At 35.1% G+C, this 18,483-nt stretch overlaps 1 protein-coding gene across 4 annotated transcripts in view; it reads right to left on the reverse strand.

Moving 5' to 3' along the window:
- MYH9 (myosin heavy chain 9) overlaps nucleotides 1-18,483 on the reverse strand; it is a 64,994-nt gene that overhangs the window by 33,534 nt on the left and 12,977 nt on the right. For all 4 annotated transcript variants that reach the window (XM_014070244.2, XM_014070243.2, XM_014070242.2 and 1 more), the window contains exons 2-7: nucleotides 14,191-14,544; nucleotides 11,286-11,442; nucleotides 6,804-6,831; nucleotides 6,207-6,300; nucleotides 1,015-1,107; nucleotides 430-493 (exon numbers count right to left, since the gene is read on the reverse strand). In XM_014070244.2, the coding sequence (XP_013925719.2) occupies nucleotides 430-493; nucleotides 1,015-1,107; nucleotides 6,207-6,300; nucleotides 6,804-6,831; nucleotides 11,286-11,442; nucleotides 14,191-14,523 (769 nt within the window). In that variant the 5' untranslated portion in view covers nucleotides 14,524-14,544. The remainder of the gene's footprint in view (nucleotides 1-429; nucleotides 494-1,014; nucleotides 1,108-6,206; nucleotides 6,301-6,803; nucleotides 6,832-11,285; nucleotides 11,443-14,190; nucleotides 14,545-18,483) is intronic.

The following is an 18,483-nucleotide window of genomic DNA, read 5'->3' on the forward strand; positions in this document are numbered from 1 at the left end:
TTTGTATAACTTTGACAGTTTTTTTTAGATATGCCCCATTGCTTTAATTTAAAAGAAGTCTCAAATATATCTCTGTCATATTTGGGGATTTTCTCCAGGCAGGAGTCTTTGAATCTCACCCACAATAGTCTTAAATTAAATATATTTTTCACAAATTGTCAATCGTGAACTAGGGGGAACTGGGGTGAGAGATCTAAAATTCAAAAGAAAAATGTTTTCATTTACAGAAAGTACAGGGCTAAAATTAAAAATGTTCCAATACTTCCACCTTAATTGATAGATTAAGTGATTATGATTTTCCACAAAGTAGAAATTCCCATGCATTAAGACAATCTGAGTCTTCCAAGTAAAATCTCAAAATGCTACATTTTTTTGTAAGCCATTATACAGTTTCATTATGAGTTGTCTGGATCAGTGTATAAAGGATACAAGTCTCAATGTTGGCTCCAACAATGTATCCATTTACATCGAAGTTGATTCTAATGAACTTTCCCTTAAAGGAAAAAAAAGCATAAGAATTAAGCAATTGCTACAGAAACAATGCAAGACAGGATCATATAATTCTTCTAAATTCCCACAAATCAATAGCTCATTTCACAGGATAGCCTCAAAGGAACCTGATCAGAGAGTATCCCTTATTGGCAGCAAATAGTTCCTAGAGTTAAGTACAAAATACCAAGGAAAAAGATTGTATCTGCTTTATAGCATTTTATACCAGCTGTCATTAACAGCCTAAAATTTTTCTTGTGACAATAGGAAGGAATGTACAGTAATAACTGTGTTTATTGTTACCTTCTAGATGCTACTTAATATTACAATCTCATCCTAGTGCATATATTTCTATCTTCAAAATGTTTCTAAAATGAAGCCTATCTTGTTTTAAAAGGAAGTTTAATCCTCACCCCATTTATAGAGACATTTCCTTCACAATATATTATATATTTGAGGCAATCAATCTTTTCCTTAACAGCAGGCATTATTCAACAATGATACAATGAAAGAAAAAATACTTACAAATCTTGAAGAGTTGTCATTTTTAACAGTTTTGGCATTTCCAAAAGCCTCCAATATAGGGTTGGCCTGAAGCAGCTGCCTCTCTAGCTCTCCCTAAAATAAGAAAATCAAATATAACCCTCTCAACTGGTTACTCTCCAAAGCTACTCGTCAAGTAGGTCATTATCTCTTGACTTCAACCTATACTGATCTCCAGAAACTATAAACGTGAAAAGTTATTGTCTATTACCAAGATTAATACTTCATAATCACCAATAATTTTACCAAGATTAAATTTTAATTAAATTTTATTAAGATTAAGACATACTTAAGTCAAATTAAATTATATTATTGAATGAGGTTTGGTTTATTGGTTATACATAGGTTAATTGTAAGTTTAAAGATTTATTGAGGTTTTGCCTTGTTTGTGCTTTGGATATTAGCCTTCAAGATGCCTAAATATTCTTTCATTTCCATAGTGTCCCTCTAAGTCCTCCTATAGGCTAGAGTGCCTGGTGAGCAGAATTCTATGATTGTTCAAAAAAACAGGAGTAAAGCTGCTACCAGACAACGTGAAAGATTATATGGGTTTATCAAGGAAAGACTGTATGTTGAATAAAAGAAATTTAAGTGGACTGGAATTAGGACGTCTTGTGTATCACTAATGCTTTTGAGGAATCCTGAATAAGAAAATGTATTGGTTGGAACAAGTAAGCTATTTCTGTATTATGTGCTTTTGTTGTAACTGTTTATCTTTATCAACTTGCTTTTTCATAAACTGGGCATTTTGCAATTTGATTTCCTATGGCAGCACCCAATTTGGTGACAACCAAATGGTAGCCATTTTGTAGTAGTACCTATTTTAAAAATTCCTACTTTATCTACTGGTCTAGCAAACTGAAGACTCTTTAGAATCTGGCTTTAAAATAAGTCTGTTTTTGATCTATGTGTCTATGGTTTTGGGGGGCCATGGTTTATCCAAGGGCCAGATATAAAGCTAGCATATAACATATAAATGTTCTGAACAAAAAAACCCCACTTTTATAAACTTAACTACAATTCAGTATCAGGTTACTGAAAAACCTCAAAACAGTTTTGTCAGAACAAAAATATAAAAACCAAATTGCTGTCAAAAAACAGGAGTGCTAAAGCTTCAGTACTGCTATCCAGAATATCCAGGAAATCCTTTTTCCTATGTGGTAAAATAGGAATATCATATCCAGGCAGCTCTAAATAGCAGCAATGAAATAGGAATAACTTTTAACTCTTTGGTGCTATCTTATGGACATCTAGGTATTTCAAGATCATATATGGTAGCTCTAAGAATAGGAATCAACGAGGAACAAAAAGCCACATTCAGGGGTGAGTGAGGTATTTTCAAAGATAAGGCCATTTGAGCAAGGAGTAGCGAATGATTAATTTTACAAAACAAACATTTCTCTTTTAAGTTTGTAATTCTTTCCCTCATTTTTATCTATTCCAGAAGTGCACAGAAATTAAAGAATCCTTTTTTATACAATGCCAAAAAGTTTCATTTTAATTCAATCCTAAATTCCACTTATTTTAAGATTCTTAAAATAGTTTTGTAGCATGGTCTTGAAGTAGCATTTTATAACTGACACATTAATCACCCAGGCATGCAGCTCTGGTGGTATACAGTGAAAGAAAGTGAATGCACAAATAATTGAAGAAGTAGATGGTTGCAGATTATTTATTTTGCAAACGGAACAATGACAATTTAAACTTTTACTTATTCAGAACCTTCCTTTCTTTCAAAACCCAAGGCAATTTATAACTTCAGACTGATGTTTGACTAATGTTATCACTCTAACATTCTAACATTCATTCTCAAAATGCAACAAGAATATTAATGGTGAAACATTACTATTCTTGTTGCATTAATACTTGTTGCATTACTGCAGTGAAATCACTCTACTCAAGCAATTCAGGTGATAGAACCCTAAAAAAATGTATTGTGAGAAAATAGTGGCAATCACAGTGAATGCGGGATATTTTTCCGACATGGGAATTGATAAAATTTAGAGACACATTGCTGCTATCCATCAAAGAGTTATCAAGTGGGCTGAAGAAAGCAAAGCCATAAAGTCTCAGATGAACTCCAACTGTTTATTTTGTCAGCAATGTTGAGTTTCCTCTGTTTTGCTTTTCCCACTCACACACCCAAAGGTTGTCCTTCCCCCATTCATTGTCTTCTTTGATCCAGCAATTGAATCCCATCTCTTGCTTCTGATTGCAATCTGTTGCTATGGTGATGAGCGATATCACAAAATGAAACATTAACACTTCCATTCTTCTTAACATCTTAAAATCTATGTTTACAGCAAAGAGCAGATCCATTACAGGAATGGATTTGGCTAAAAGAAACAAGACTTTCCATTGGATGCATTGAGTATTTCATGTAGCTATTATTTTGTAGTTCTTTTTCCACTTTAAGAAAATAATGGCCAAAAGATGTGAATTAATCCAGGAGAGGTCCACAGCATAAAGGAAAACAGGAAAGAAGGGTCTTTTTAAGGCATTACTACTTCCTTGAGTAAGTAGCAAATTGGAATTTAAAGACAGTCCATATCATCCTATACATATTAAATATTAGACTGTGCAGCAAGACAAAAAAATTTTTGGGAGCATCCTGTAGCATTTGCATGAAAATTCTTAAAGTACCATATCTATGTTTTTTCTTGAGACCATGCAACTCTGCTTCACAGCTGCAATTTAATTCCAGGAAAATCAAGGCAGAACATGTTTCATAGTACCTCTATGCATCCCCAAGTACTTTTTGCTTTCAAATCCAAAGTATTGCACAGTCATACTAAATGTGCTGTCTTGTTGAGCTTTTGGAGTTGGGGTGGAGGTGGGGGAGAAAAAGTGCAAGTTGTTCTCCATGTTTTGAGACTTGGTTATTTTTGTGCTATATCTTCTCATTCACTTCTTAGTTACTCTGCTTTGGTTCTTTTTCTTTCAGGACTTCTTACCCAAGATAATAAATAATGAATGAAGGGGATGACAGTATACTATGGATACAGTAGCACTATTTTAAGAAATATCACTGGAAATGTAGGACTAAGAGCCTGTTCATAGATTTTCCGATTTGCAGAGAAAGAAATCAGATTAATTCTTTCATGAAAACCTAGTACCACAGAGTGAGATCTATCTCAAGCTATTATGGGATTGATTTTCTCTTCTTAGTGATAGGAGAAAAGACCATCATCTTCCCAGATTTTTCTTCAGGACTACCACAGGACTGATATAATATTCAGAAACGATTTTGAGAGTCAGTTTCAGTTATTCATGTCTTAGAAACTGTTTAGTGTCTGCATCAGTATAACCTTTTCAACTATTCAATGTTACTAATACTTTTAGCACAATTTGTAACATAATCTATTCAACTTTATTTACTGTTCATATTTAATAGTCAATATTTTTTGCATTTACTTGTGAATGTCTTCCTAAACTTTTTTGAGAGATGTGAAATACGTAGCATAGTTGTATTCTATTTTATATATTCAGAAAGTGTAGTACTTTTTCTTTTAATTTCAACCTGAATTATGCAGTGAATCTAGTTTTGCACAACAAAATATTAATGCCAATAAAATTTAGACTTGGGAACACTGCTATACTTCTAGTCCAACTTCCTAGTCCATTAGACCATACTCTAAGGATATGCAGATCTCTCTGCCTTCAATAATTTCAGAAGATCTTCCAAGCAGAAATCTTAATAATTATCCCACAAAGCAGTTTCAAATATTTTTCTCTAGGAAACAATCCAGGAACAGTATCACTCTTGGGAGTCTTCAAATTGTTAACCTCTGACCTGGAAAAAGCTTTCAAAAGCTTCAACAGCCTACTCATGATTCAAACCAGCTGAAAGACACTGAAAAGGAGTTCAGGTGCCATGAGGCAATTTTTGGATTAAATCATTAAATCAACACAATTTGTTGAAAATGATACTGATTTTTCTCTTCCACTAGGGCAGATATCTTAGATAACAATCTTTAACAAAAAAATGTAATCTCTGAAACTTAGAAACATAGAATGTTCAGAAAATATTTTAAGTATAACTGCTGGCAGTGGGGAGAAAAACCAGTCCTGAGAAAGCTGCATTTTTTCTTCCAAAAGCCACTCATTAGAATGTGCATATGCACACGCACTCCATGCAGAGATACTCATTGAACTAACCTATAGACACGCATCATGCCAGTGTATTTAATATCAAAATCAAGATTTTATAGAATGGGAAATAATCAAGTGTACTAGAAAATACTCTACGATATATTGGTTTGCAAGATTAATTCTGAGAAAGAGGCTTGGAATTGGAACATCCAGTCTGTGCAGAGGCAGTTTCTTTTCAATATTTTTCAGCATCTTGCACCACAGCTAGTATGGTGGGACTGGAAGTCCTGGAAAAAATTTGGTCCACATTGTTGGCCAAATCACCACTGATATCAGATACTCTGTACTATTTTAAAAGGACATCTATATTGTTGCTCAGAATGCCTTACTTAGTGCACGTAATAAATTGTATAAGGCAGATAAAATGTGATTACTAAGTTTAGATAATAAGCAATCGTGTATTCATTTAAAAAAAAAACTACACCCTTTCATTCAGCTCACCTAAAAAAAGCCAATGTGAATTGTGAATAAAATAGTTCTAGCAGCAAAAAGTGTGATACAGGTGGGAGTGAAAAGCTGCTATAAATCACACAATGGAGCAACACACACACATTCTTGGTGCAGATCGTGCAGTCAAACGTGCAGCTCACCTACGAAGTACCAAGGGACGAATTCTGACATAATTCACCAAGAGAAGGGGAAACAGTAAGTGAGACAATATTTCACAGGCTCTTATTGGCACAAAAGATACACATTGTCAGAGAATTTATATGATTATTCATAACAGTAAAGAGTCTAGCAATATAGTTACTGCAAAAGAAATAAAAAACCCATAATTGTAACTAGTGACTTCTACATGAAGTAGTTCAATAATTGTACCCTGATAGCAAAATGTAGACAAAGCTTCTATTGCTCAATCTATAGATAATTATCCTTTCTAATTCTTTAAGGCTTGGAATAATTTACATATGTTGAAAATTCAGATAAGAAACATCACAAAGAATCAGTGAATACTGATTCTCAGTAATAAAGGATCAGATTCAGTTCAAGTAGGTGAGCAATATCTTAACTGGATAACTTACTTGATCTTTTTTGCTCTTGTGTGATGAAGCAACATGAGCCAGATACTGAATGACCTTTTTAGTATTTTCAGTCTTACCAGCTCCTGATTCACCTCTGGAAGAGAAAGGGGAAAAGAGAGAGAAAATCCTAGTTAAGACTTATTGCATAAATGAAAGCTATGCAAGCTAGTTAACTACAAAGCTAGTTAAGATATAATGCATACATCAAACCCAACATGTCTAGTTTTTAAAAATAGGACTCTACTTTTTTCCCAACCTGGTATCTAATATGATAGATAACAACTTTCAACTAAGGCTTTTGGAGAAAGCTGCTTAAATATTTTGCTAATATGAACATCGCCAACAAAATTTTGGTTTCTTCCCAAACCATTTTTAAAGAAATTAAGGCTTTTACCAATGAAAAGTCTTAAATACCCCCTCCTGAACTTTCTCTGTCTTTATTTCAATTTAACATAAACAGATATGACTCCATGCATACATACTTTTTGATATATTAGTTAAAGCAAAGATGTTGTTTTTTTAGTAAATGCTTCTGCTGGTCAACTATGCTTTAATCATTTTTCTCCATTTTAAACATCCAATTATTTAAATACTTACGTGCAGAGAATGGACTGGTCCTCTCGATCTGAAATTAAAGAAAGGAAAGAGGTGAGCAAAACAAAACCTCCCCTTTTACTGTTATCTCTTCACACACACAACTTGATAAAATACACCTTAGTTTTAATGTTTTTTCCTGATGGAATTTAGAGGTGAAACAGAAAGACTATGAGTTAAAGACTGAATGGATTATAGAATCATATTATGTCATAATATTCATGTAAAATTCATTTAAAAGTATAACTTTTTTGCCACCTTGCATGGGGGGAGGATGAGCACAAGGTCTGTCCCTTTTTTTGTTTTTGCATCTCTCTTACAACTAAACTTCATATGGCATCATGCAATGCAGGTATTCCTTCAATTAGGACTGTAATGGAGACTGCCCATTGCAATCATAACTGTTTTTTTTTTATTTCAGCACAAAGAAGAAACAATGGCTCAACAGCTAACTAATTAGCTATTGATTTTTTTGGGAGTGGGGAGGATTACAATTTTCATTTTTTCATATAACAAGGCTACTTAGGGGCCAGTCAGAAAAATCCACATGACTTCCAAATATGGGCTGTTACTTCAAGCAATTCATTCTTCACCTCATACCCTCCCCTCTTATCCAGGTTTTATTATTTGCTTGCTCCATACACTCTCAGGAATGTACCTGCATGTAGGGGCAGATTACATGGCTGAATGCAGACACTACCATAAAAGGAAACATCCTTTTTGGAATCCAGGAAAAAGAATTTACTCAGCCCTTGTAGAGCATACATCATTAGGATAGCTGGGATTCTTTTGCACACTGACAATTGACAAGTGTGATGCGGTCTCTTATTTCCTGTTGTTCAGTATTAAGAGATGCTTTTTTCCTCCCCCACCTTCACAATAGAAGTGCATTCTCACACAGCTGGCATATAATGATCGTTGCCAGTTACTGAACATTCCGGAATATACATTCCTTTCTATTCGAAGCACTATTCTGTTCACACCAGCATCAGAGACACCCAAATAATTTGACTAACTGATAATGCAACAGACTCTGCTCCTTCTCTGCATTTGGAATAAGACCAGGACGCTGCAAAAACTTTCGAGTTTGGATTATGAGGGGGGGTTGGGGTGAGGGAGATTGCTGTATTTTTGTGGAGAAGGAAAAACGTATATCCAAACCATCACAATAAGAATATTTACAGAATGTAACTGAATTGAATGTACAACAGCTTTACTAGAGAGGAATGACATCTTGTGACTGTTCTTGAAATAAAGGACATATTACTCTGGCTGTAAAAGAAATTTCATATTTCAGCAAACAAGCTAACACCCAATAACTGTAAGGCTACTAATTCCCTTCGCAGTATTAAGTAACATGACTACTTTCCAGCTTATAGAAAGTCGAGGAGTAATACAGGTTTTCAAAGTACACAAGTCATCTTATTCCAGGCTAGAGAGAGACTTGTAGGCTCACTTGCCAAAGCCCATCTTTTATTAAATAGATAATTAAGGAACAATTGTACAAATTACTTCATCATGCAACTTTAATTACAGTTTTGCTGGTGGAGTCCCAATAATAGAATATATAAGTGCTGTAAAAGTCATGCATCATAAAGACCCAACAGAGTTTCATTGGGATCGTTTTAAATATATGTGATTGTCACTCTCACATTGTAACTGTTTGCAGTTAAAAAAGAGCTTATTTTAACCATAAAAGAAGAGTGGAGGTGGGGAATGAAAGCAATATGCAGTTAGGTGCTTCACAAGCCAATTAACAAACATCTTTATCACCCACTTCCTCTGCATGAGCAACTCTGAGTTGAGTCTGTTTAGCTCCATAAAAGGAGAATATAGCATTCAGAGAATGGTGACATCATCTCTCCAGCCAAGAGGAAGTGGAACAACAAACAGGGCAAAAGTTTTTATTCTTTGCTTATGGCCAATTCATAAGAACTGATATTCTCATTACTGAGTCCTCCTGCAGGCATACACAGACGAACATCTACAAAATTGTCTACATTTGTCATGTGGAATTCCTGTCGGCACTGAAAGGGTGAGACATCATAGAATCAAAACAGAGGAAGACAAAAACTTTCTGGAGTAATTTCCTTTTTTAACAATTTTGAAAAAGAGGAAATGAAATAGCAAGGCAATTGTTACTTCTCTGATATTTCTGATATGGGGTGATTTTGATGGGGCTGGTAAAATAAGCAGAGATCAAGGAGATATGAAGGATAATGCTTCAAGGACTACTTTAAAACTGATTTGTCTATACTTGAGAAAGTTGCTATGGCTAACAAGTCGTATAATTTATAGTGGGGCTTACAAAGGTTTACCCTACTAATGCATACCATTTCAAAATTAGTAGTAAGCTATAAGCATAACTCAAGGAAGCACTGAGTAATAGACAAGAAGGTCAGTGTTTGTTCTTGTCAGGAGTCTTCATTAATAATACATGATACTTTTTAGATCTCCTATTACACCAACCAGATGGAAATTTTACTGAGATTTAGTATAATCTCAGTATTTCTGGATGTCACCAAGCTGAAGCATACTATGCTAACTATGAACAGATAATTTGGGAAAAGGCCAAGCTAAATCATTTTTAACAGAGAAGTTCATTCAGTTTCCCATTAAAATTGTTCTAAAGCTGTACTCATATGAAATAAATTATTTAAAAGCCACTATCATTCCTCTTTGAATGTGTCACAGCTCTTGTTATATTTTGTGGTTTCATTACACAAAGAACACAGCTGTTAATCATGAAGACCTATGACAACTAAAATGCATTTCATGCCTGTTGAAAGGCCATCTATAGTTTAGCCTTGATCAGCACCAAGACAAAATAGATTTAAAACTCTGATTTTTTTTTCTTATTGTATGTCTCACTGTCTGGGCCCACGCGATGTGCTAAGACTCTTCAATATTTTTTCTGTGAAAAAGAACTTCTGTTCTAGATGTAAAGCAAAAAAATTGGATGGACTGTAAATGTCAGACATCCCTATGCAATTTTCCTAATCTCCCTTTTAAAATCCTAGAAAGAACTGGAGTCAGATAAACCCGTCCACATCTACTAGTTTGGGGGTAGGAGTAGGGCAGTCATTGTCAGTATAAATAAAACTGGCAGACATGAGTGTAGATCAGGATCTTTCTTTTTTTTTAAATCAGACTACAGAACCTGTTAGTTAAAAAAAAAGTTAGAATTCCTGAACAAGAGGCCATGTTCTAATGATAGAAAATTAGCTACCTTTGAGTGAACTTTTTTTTTTTGCTGTTTGCTCTTAAGTCTCTCACAAAACTCCATCAATTTCTCACAGGATGTTAAGGTTTCACAAAGCACCATTTGAAAAATCTTGTTTTAGATGACCAAGATACACCGAGTAAATAGCTAAAGCACTTTCAGTGTAGTACTTTCAGAAAACGGATGCGCTGTTCTACATAAACTTAAAGCAGGAGTTGTAATTTGTATTTTCTTTTAAAATTATAGTTATATTGTCATAATACACTCAGTCTAACTACATAGAAATTGACACCATTTTATTAAAAAAAAATATCAGTGAAGAAACACAAAGGTCATGGATTTTGAGAGTTATAAAATCAAATCATTTTTTAAAAATCCTTAGACAAAGACTATTGCTGCAACTTGTGGTAATACGAACAGTTCAGCAAAGTCATAATTGAGACACAGCTATTGAAGAATGCAATCTTGCTTGCACAAAATTTTGTGCCCCACCCCTGCCAGTTACAGTCTGGCTCTGAGGCAGGAAGTTTGTTCTTTGCAGAATCACCCAGATTATGGAAAAAGATGCTGACTTTAGCAAAGACTGTTGTAATTCTGATTTAAACTGAGGTGAGATGGGCGTCAAGTAAACCAAATATACAAATAAACCAAGGGGTCTCAGATTCTATTACAGCGCCTGCCAATTAAGAAGCCCTAAACCAAATGCTGAATTTAATCAATGTATTTAACATGCAAAACTTTTTTCTCTGATAGAACATTGTACTCCAAAGTGCTGACCATTTAACAGTCAAATTTTTCTGCTCCATTAACTGAGGGAAATAAGACCATATCTTGCTGACAATGTGTCAGTGATTTGTTTGTCTTTTAAAATAAAAATAAATAAAAGCATGCTGAAAACCATGAAAGATTTCCTGCTTGCGAGGCTCTGAATGGAATCTAGAGCACAAAAGCTAATCCCAATGCCCTGAGTTCTTGCAGAGTTGCTGGCATTTCAACACAGATTCCTCCCATACCAGTGGCCACTGTGTGAAATTTCCCCCTGGCTTAAGTAAATTCAAAGGAAAAGAAGAATGCTGCTTTCCAGGGACCAGAGGTTTGATTAAAATAAAGAACTATAACTTATAACAGAAGCTACAACATGCTGTTTCCATGCATGTGTTGACATTTTACAATCCTAAACCTCTGAGCAAATTATTTAGTTAACTGAGCACAGTTAACTAAATTCGTGTCCACAAATATTTTTTAACTTTAAGGTACATTACCTTGCATCATACTCCTGTAGGCTGTATCTGTGATAGCATAGATATGTGGGGGCATCTCATGCCTTTTTTTGCCTTTGTACATTTCCACAATCTCTTCTGAGTAGATTGGCAAATTCTTGTAGGGATTTATGACAACACAGAACAGGCCTGAATAGGTCTACAAAATGAATTGCATGAAGATTTATTTAATAATTTATTAGCACGTTACTAAGGCTGTCCAACTCATGGCATCACACAATAAATACAATCATAAAGTAAAAGTATAAAATCCAAACCCTGGAAGAAAAGAAACACTGGGAAACAAACACACAGGACCTGCCACCCCCTGTAACCTAAGTCTTGCAGAAAGACCCAGTTTTTCAAGGTTTTTTTTTTAAAAAAACATGGAACCACACTTATTTTAGTGGAGACAGTGTTCCTGAGAACGCAAATTCTTAGTTCCATCAGGTGGCGCTGCTTGATGGATGAGGCCTGGAGCATGCTGACTCTGCCTGATTGTACAAGCTGGACAAAAGTCACAGAAGAGAGATGATCTTTAGATCAAGAATGGGGAACGATGATCCTGTCATGATTTGCGGACTTCAACTCCCAGAATTCCTCAGCCAGGATGGCTGGCTGAGGAATTCTGGAAGTTGAAGTCCGCAAGTCATAAAGGAGCCATTGTTCCGTACTCTGCTTTGAATCAAGGGTGCTCAACCTTTTTTTGTTCATAGCTCCTATCCGAGCCTATTTACTTCCATGACACCCCCCTCCTCAGTTGCTGTTATCTGGGGGGGGGGAATTATAATTTATAATTTGCACTGTTTATACATTGACAAAATATTTATTTGTCTAAAAATGAGAAGTGAGGGTTATTAGGCATTGATCATATACCTGGAAGTTTAGTTTGGATGCATCCTCAAAATATGGCACATATTAAGAACCAATGCATTAGATAACCAGAACTTTATTATGAAGGGCTTTACAGGAAGTTATTAGAAGTTGAATGCAGTTTCACATGCACTCAGAATATCTACCCAGAATATATGGTCTCTACAATGTGCCCTACATGGCCATGCATTTATTTCAAATGATCTTACTATTTATTAGGTAGCACATTTAAATTAAAGTTGTTAGAATACTACTGATAAGAATGTGAAATATTTAATACTTCTTTTACATGAAGATTCAGTGATCAGGATTGTCACTGTATTGCTAGAAGATATAACAGAAAGATTCAGAGCAAACTTTATTGATTTAAGTGTACATTATCTGGCTTAACTAGAGTCAGATGATCTATGTTAAAGTCAGGGGAAAAAAAACCCAGCCATCTACAGGTAGTCCTCAACATATACCAGTTCATTTAATGACCATTCAAAGTTACAATCATGGTCACATGATCAAAATTCAGATGCTTGGCAATTGGTTCATATTTATGATGGTGAGAAATTTGGTGAGTGAGTTTTGCCCCATTTTAAGACTTTTCTTGCCACCTTTGTTAAGTGAATCACTGCAGTTGTTAGTCACATAGTTGTTAAAAGAAGCTGGCTTCCCATTGACTTTGCTTGTCAGAAGATAAAAGGTATTCACGTGACCCCAGGACACTGTAATCATCATATATGTGAGTCAGTTGTCAAGCATTTTAATGCAAATCATGTGACCATGGGGATGCTGCAACAGTCTTAAGTGTGAAAAACGGTCATAGGTCACCTTTTTCAGTGCCATTGTAACTTCAAACAGTCATTAAGTGAACTGTTAGAAGTCAAAGACTACCTGTGGAACTCTTTCATTTCAACCTTGAATATAGTATGTTGAGGAAGAGAGTTTCTACTACAAGGACTCATACAAATTCTATACCTGGATAAAAACTTGGATTTGTTGAATAGATGTCAGATGGAAATTTGAGAATAAAATAGTATCAGTAAAGAATATGGCTAAAGCTTATTTTCACAGTATAAAGTCAAATTCAGCTGAACAGAAAAATTAGAAGACATGCACCAATAATATTTATTTTAATTCTGAACTCAGAGCATTGCATTAATCCATACTTCCTCCTATGGTAGACTCATCTATTCCTACACTATTAAACCCTATTGAACTAATTAGTTGATAAATGAGTCATTTATAAAATCAATTTACATATAGAGAAGTTGCCAGTTGATACCTATATTTTGATGTCAGAGACCAATCAGAATAACTATTTTTCTTTGATAAATAAAACAGCTTGGTTCCCAGAGTTGTGGGTGCTCTATCATTGGAGGTTTTCAAGAAAAGATTGGACAAACATTTGTCCGGAATGGTATAAGGGTCTAGAGTAGGGGTTGGACTGTAAGACCTCCAAGGTTCCTTCCAGCCTTATGAGTCTATGATTCTAATCCATGAGATGGAAGAATAAATATATTTTTAGCATTATATTCATGCCAATTCTCATAAAAGCAATTATATATTCTTGTTTCCATAGCAGCAATCTCATGAGAACTATTACCATTTGAGTTATGAGCAAATGCCAAGTCACCTACTCAAAATCTGTTCTAAGCAATCTCTGCTGGAGGCCTGAAATTAAGAAAAACTAGAATAGCTGAATTGTTCTGAAATTCCTTGTGTTCTGCATTGAATAAGTTGACTAGATCAAAGTAGATTTCAGAGAAGACATAGCCACAAAGCTTTCTGTGCAGCTGAGTTTGATTATGTAAAAAAAATCTTTTTTCTACCTTGATATAAACAATCACTACCATCAAGGTTTTAAATATAGGAAATGCGTACAAGATAAAATTCATTTTAGGATCAAATGAAATAATTTCTAAAACATTTTCCAAAATGCTTCAGTCACAAAATGCTTTTCAAGGCATCAATCATAAATAAGTGTGCCACTCCATTTTAACAGTTAAAAAAATTAGATAATCTCTCCAACAAAATTATTACTTACATAGATTAGCCCTGAGTAGTATCTCTCTTTTAGATTATGTAACACCGAGGCCTCATTCAAGCAGGTCAGTTCAGCCATGTCTTCCACTTTAGAGAACTTGGGTGGGTTCATCTTTTGGATGTCATCTTTGTTGACTTTAATTTTCTTCCCATTCTCAGCAAGTTCCACAATAGCTTCATCTCCAACTTCTTCCTTCAAACTAGCAGGCTCAAATCCATTCTTCTCTGATGGTACCCATACCAGTTTCTTGGCAGCCCAATCAGCTTGAGTAAGAGGATTGTTGATGACATTTCTATCCACATATAGGTATTTGTCAACATCTCTCTGAGCCATGGTTGTTTAAGGTAAGGGGACCTGTTAAAATAATTAATATAATTATGCATATGATATTACAATCCCATCTACATGTCTGAAAAATTTGATATTTTTTTATAAAAAATTATGCAGGAAAGGACAGTCTCTTACTTTCCCTCCCTCCCTCCCTTTTTATCCTTGTTTACCAGGTATAGATATATTAATAAATGTAAGACTCCTTCCGCCTATTTTCTTATAAGTGGGTCAGTTATCTCAGGAATAAAAGAAAAGCTGGCTATAGGCAATGGGAATGGTTTAAGACATGTGTGTGATAAAGAAAGAAGAGACAGGATCAACAGTGAATAGATAATTGATGATAAAAGACTGGACTGAATATAACAATGAGACATCAGTATGGAAGAAGATTGAAGTGACAGAACAGAAACACAAATAAATATTTGAAGGAAGAGTAAAGAGGTTGAGAGGAAAGTGAAGATGGGGAAAGTTTGGTTGAATAGTGTTGAGATTATAAATGTTTAAGAAACAAAAGACAATGTATGAATCATTATTTGGATGTAATGTGGATGCATGAATGAGGTGCAGGGACAGAAAAGTACAGAGAAGTACAGTGAAGATCTACATATATCTTTCCGCTTATCTCATGCCTTTAATTTATTTTGTTTATAGAGCTATGTTTATTTTGAATATCTAAATGTATTTCAACTGGGCGGCAAAAGAACAGGAAATAGATAAAATTTCTTCTCATTGTGATATTGTATAGCAAGACAACAGCTGCATATGAAACCTCCAGCTTATTTACAGTTTATATAATTATAAAGTAACTATATAAAACTGTTTCTCCTTTTTTAGCCATATTGAGCCTGAAGCTTCAGAAAATGAGTGCTTCCAGCTAAATTTAGTTACTTTCAATTTCAACATATTCTGAAAATCCTAACTGATCAGCCTGAAGTTTTTGTCTATTTCTTTTCAACATTTCTGCTTAGAAGACTTCTGATGTGTTTTACCAGTCCTCATGCCATTCAGAAGAGGATATCCTTGGAGAAAAAAATAATTCTCCTTTACCCTTTCCACTGCTTTCACTTGTTATCCGAAACAGCGAAGGACTCTTTGGCATTGAAAGAGAGCAGCTGGCAGGCCAATATCTTTCACCTTATGATTGTACTGTATAAAGGGCCAAGGGTAGAAGAAGACTAGTGCCACTCAGTACCCAATCATGATATTAAATAAAATTAAATAAAAATACATTTCAAAACCAAACAATTAATTCCATGCAACAAAGGGAAAGTAAACTCAGAAATCCAACAGTCCATGAGTATGATTAACATACTTAAAAAGATTGAAACTAAATTAAAATAACATATACCATTTAACAGTGCAACAGCAACTAAGTTGTTTACAAAAACAACTGAAATAAAGTTATTAGCATGAAATAAAAGCTCTGCAAATATTTCAGTTATGTAATACTGTAGCCATAAATAGGAAAGTGATATTTCAATTATATTTCCAGAAAATAAGTTAAATGATAAATAAATATTGAGGTTTCATCTCTATAACATGTACGCAATAGTAATGTATGTAGTAGAGCAGGGGTGTCAAACTCGATTTCATTGAGGACCGCATCAAGATTGTGTTTGACCTTTGGGGGCTGGAGTGGGCGTGGCCAGGCTGGACTTGGCCAGCTCAATGTCACTCATGTCGGGGGCACCTATGGTGGCCCAAGGGCTCTGCTGGCGAAAACAGGTTCCCGAGCTCTGTTTTTGGCTGAGATGGCCTCCTGCAACCCTCTGCTAGCAAAAGTGTAGTAGAGTTTCTAATTCTTCATTAGCAAATGCACAATTCACATGCAAAATGCCCATAACCTTTCTTCCAAAAAAAGTACCAGAAACACAAAAGTATTTTTGGATTATTATGATATGTTTCTTTTCTTTAGTTCTTTCTTTTTATAAATGTAAGATGCCCAGATTATTTGGAGTTGGGTAACCTCAAAATTGTATTAAATAAAAATAAATAGTCATTTATTTTTAATAAATAACTTGATTAAAAGTTATTTATTAAGGTACCAGTGCCAGTCTAGACCATGAGTTCTAGTCTCACCTTAGGCAGGAAAGCTAGCAGTGTGACTCTCAACCTAAATCACCTCACAGTATTGTTGTTGGGAAAATATGAGGAGGAAGTTGTACTGGATATGTTTGTTGCCTTATTTGTAAAAATAATAAAAGTGGAATATAAATAAATAAATAAAATACAAAACTAGACTGTAAGACAAATACCTTCACTTAATCAGCAGAATCCTACAATCCTTAAATGAAAAGCCACTTAATATTAAAAATCTTATAAAATTATGCAGTCCTGATGATCAAATTATCATAATGAATAAACACAATCAATTCTAAAGTAATCACAGAGAGAGCCAGTTTGGTGCAATAGTGGTTAAGGCACCAGGCCAGAAACCAGGAGACTGATTTCTAGTCCCGATTTAGGCATGAAAACTGGCGGGTGACTTTAGGCCAGTTACTCACTCTGTGCCCATATGGCATGCTCAAGCAACAAGCCGATTGGTCAATTCCGGTCACAACCAATGGATCAACACTGGGTTGATTCAACAAAAGATCTTGTACTGGCAGAAAAATGCTAGGAAGAAAAATATATTCAAAGTAATCACAGGAGTGTTGTTCCATAAAATACTCAAAGAGTACTTAGTTAGGGTAATACTTTTATTTATTTTACTACAAGTACTCCTCAACCTATTGATGATTAATAGTATGCAGGAAGGACCTTGGGAGAGGCGGCTAGAGATGCTGCCTACAAAACGTCAGATAAAAGAAGGCACAGCAGGAATGTGGATAGAGCAAGAGGCTCGAAAAGATTCTCACTACTCGGAGAGATTGTGGGAGATTTGTATTTTCCAGATTTGTAAGATTCTGTTAATGTAGCTTTACAACAAAATACAATCAATTAATCTGGACATATTTCCTGTCTTGTCTACCTGGGAATGTTGACAGCCTACAACCATTCATTCATCATAACCAACTTATCATAACCCGGTTCACACTAATGAATGATTGCAATGCTTCACAATCACGATTGTCATTTGCAACTTTCCACGATGGCTTCTCCAGAAAGGTAATGGGTAAGCTGGAAAGGAAGAGTGCAGGTCATTGGGTTACATTTTCCTCATCCGTGCACCACCCTCCTGCAGCCTTTCTATGCTCACTCTTGCACCAGCCACTTTCTGTGTCTCACTTGTACCAGCCACTGTCACTTCCCAGAGCACTCTTCCTGACCTCAGCCATACCCTTGTACATCCTTCACACCTCTTTGCCCTCTTCCTCATCCAGCAGCAGTCACTTTCTACCTGCCAGCCTCGGACTAACTTTGGTAGTAGGACACACATCTACACATTTATTTATGCAAAAATATATCATCTTTCCTTTCTAAACAGCCAAGCTGCACTTTAGATGAAGAGTCTCCATTTAAGGGTGAAATACAGTGCAACAGCAATTTGCATTGACCTTCAGTGTGCTTCCAACTAAGTAAAGCATCTATTTATTCATTGACTACAGCTGTTTACAGGAGAAAATGTAGGGTTGTTATGTCTAGCAGATCTCCTGAGCATTCAAGAACTCCTTCTTCTGAATGTATACAGCATTGTTTATATGTACTTTCTATTCCAAGACCCTTCTGCGAGACAATTCCATTTTGGGTTAATTCATCTCATTAAAAATAGTTAATTCATCTCATTAAAAAGTATTTATCAATCTAATGTAACAGTTATTTGATGAAGGACTGCCTGCCCCTCACTCCACTCCATGTAGAGAAAAAAAATCAATTACATGAGCTAAAGGAAGATAAATTCTGTTAAATGTAGAATGGGGAGTTAAATATAAATTTAATGAATGAAACTTAATAGAATGCCAAAGAATCCAATTTAAGATTTAAAGGGAGCTTCAAGATCTTCTCAGATTCAGGATGTTGGTG

The sequence above is a fragment of the Thamnophis sirtalis genome, unplaced genomic scaffold (genome assembly GCF_051295495.1).
Source record: "Thamnophis sirtalis isolate CommonGarterSnake01/CBP01778 unplaced genomic scaffold, rThaSir2_p1.2 scaffold_9, whole genome shotgun sequence".
In the NCBI taxonomy this organism is placed as follows: Eukaryota; Metazoa; Chordata; class Lepidosauria; order Squamata; family Natricidae; genus Thamnophis; species Thamnophis sirtalis.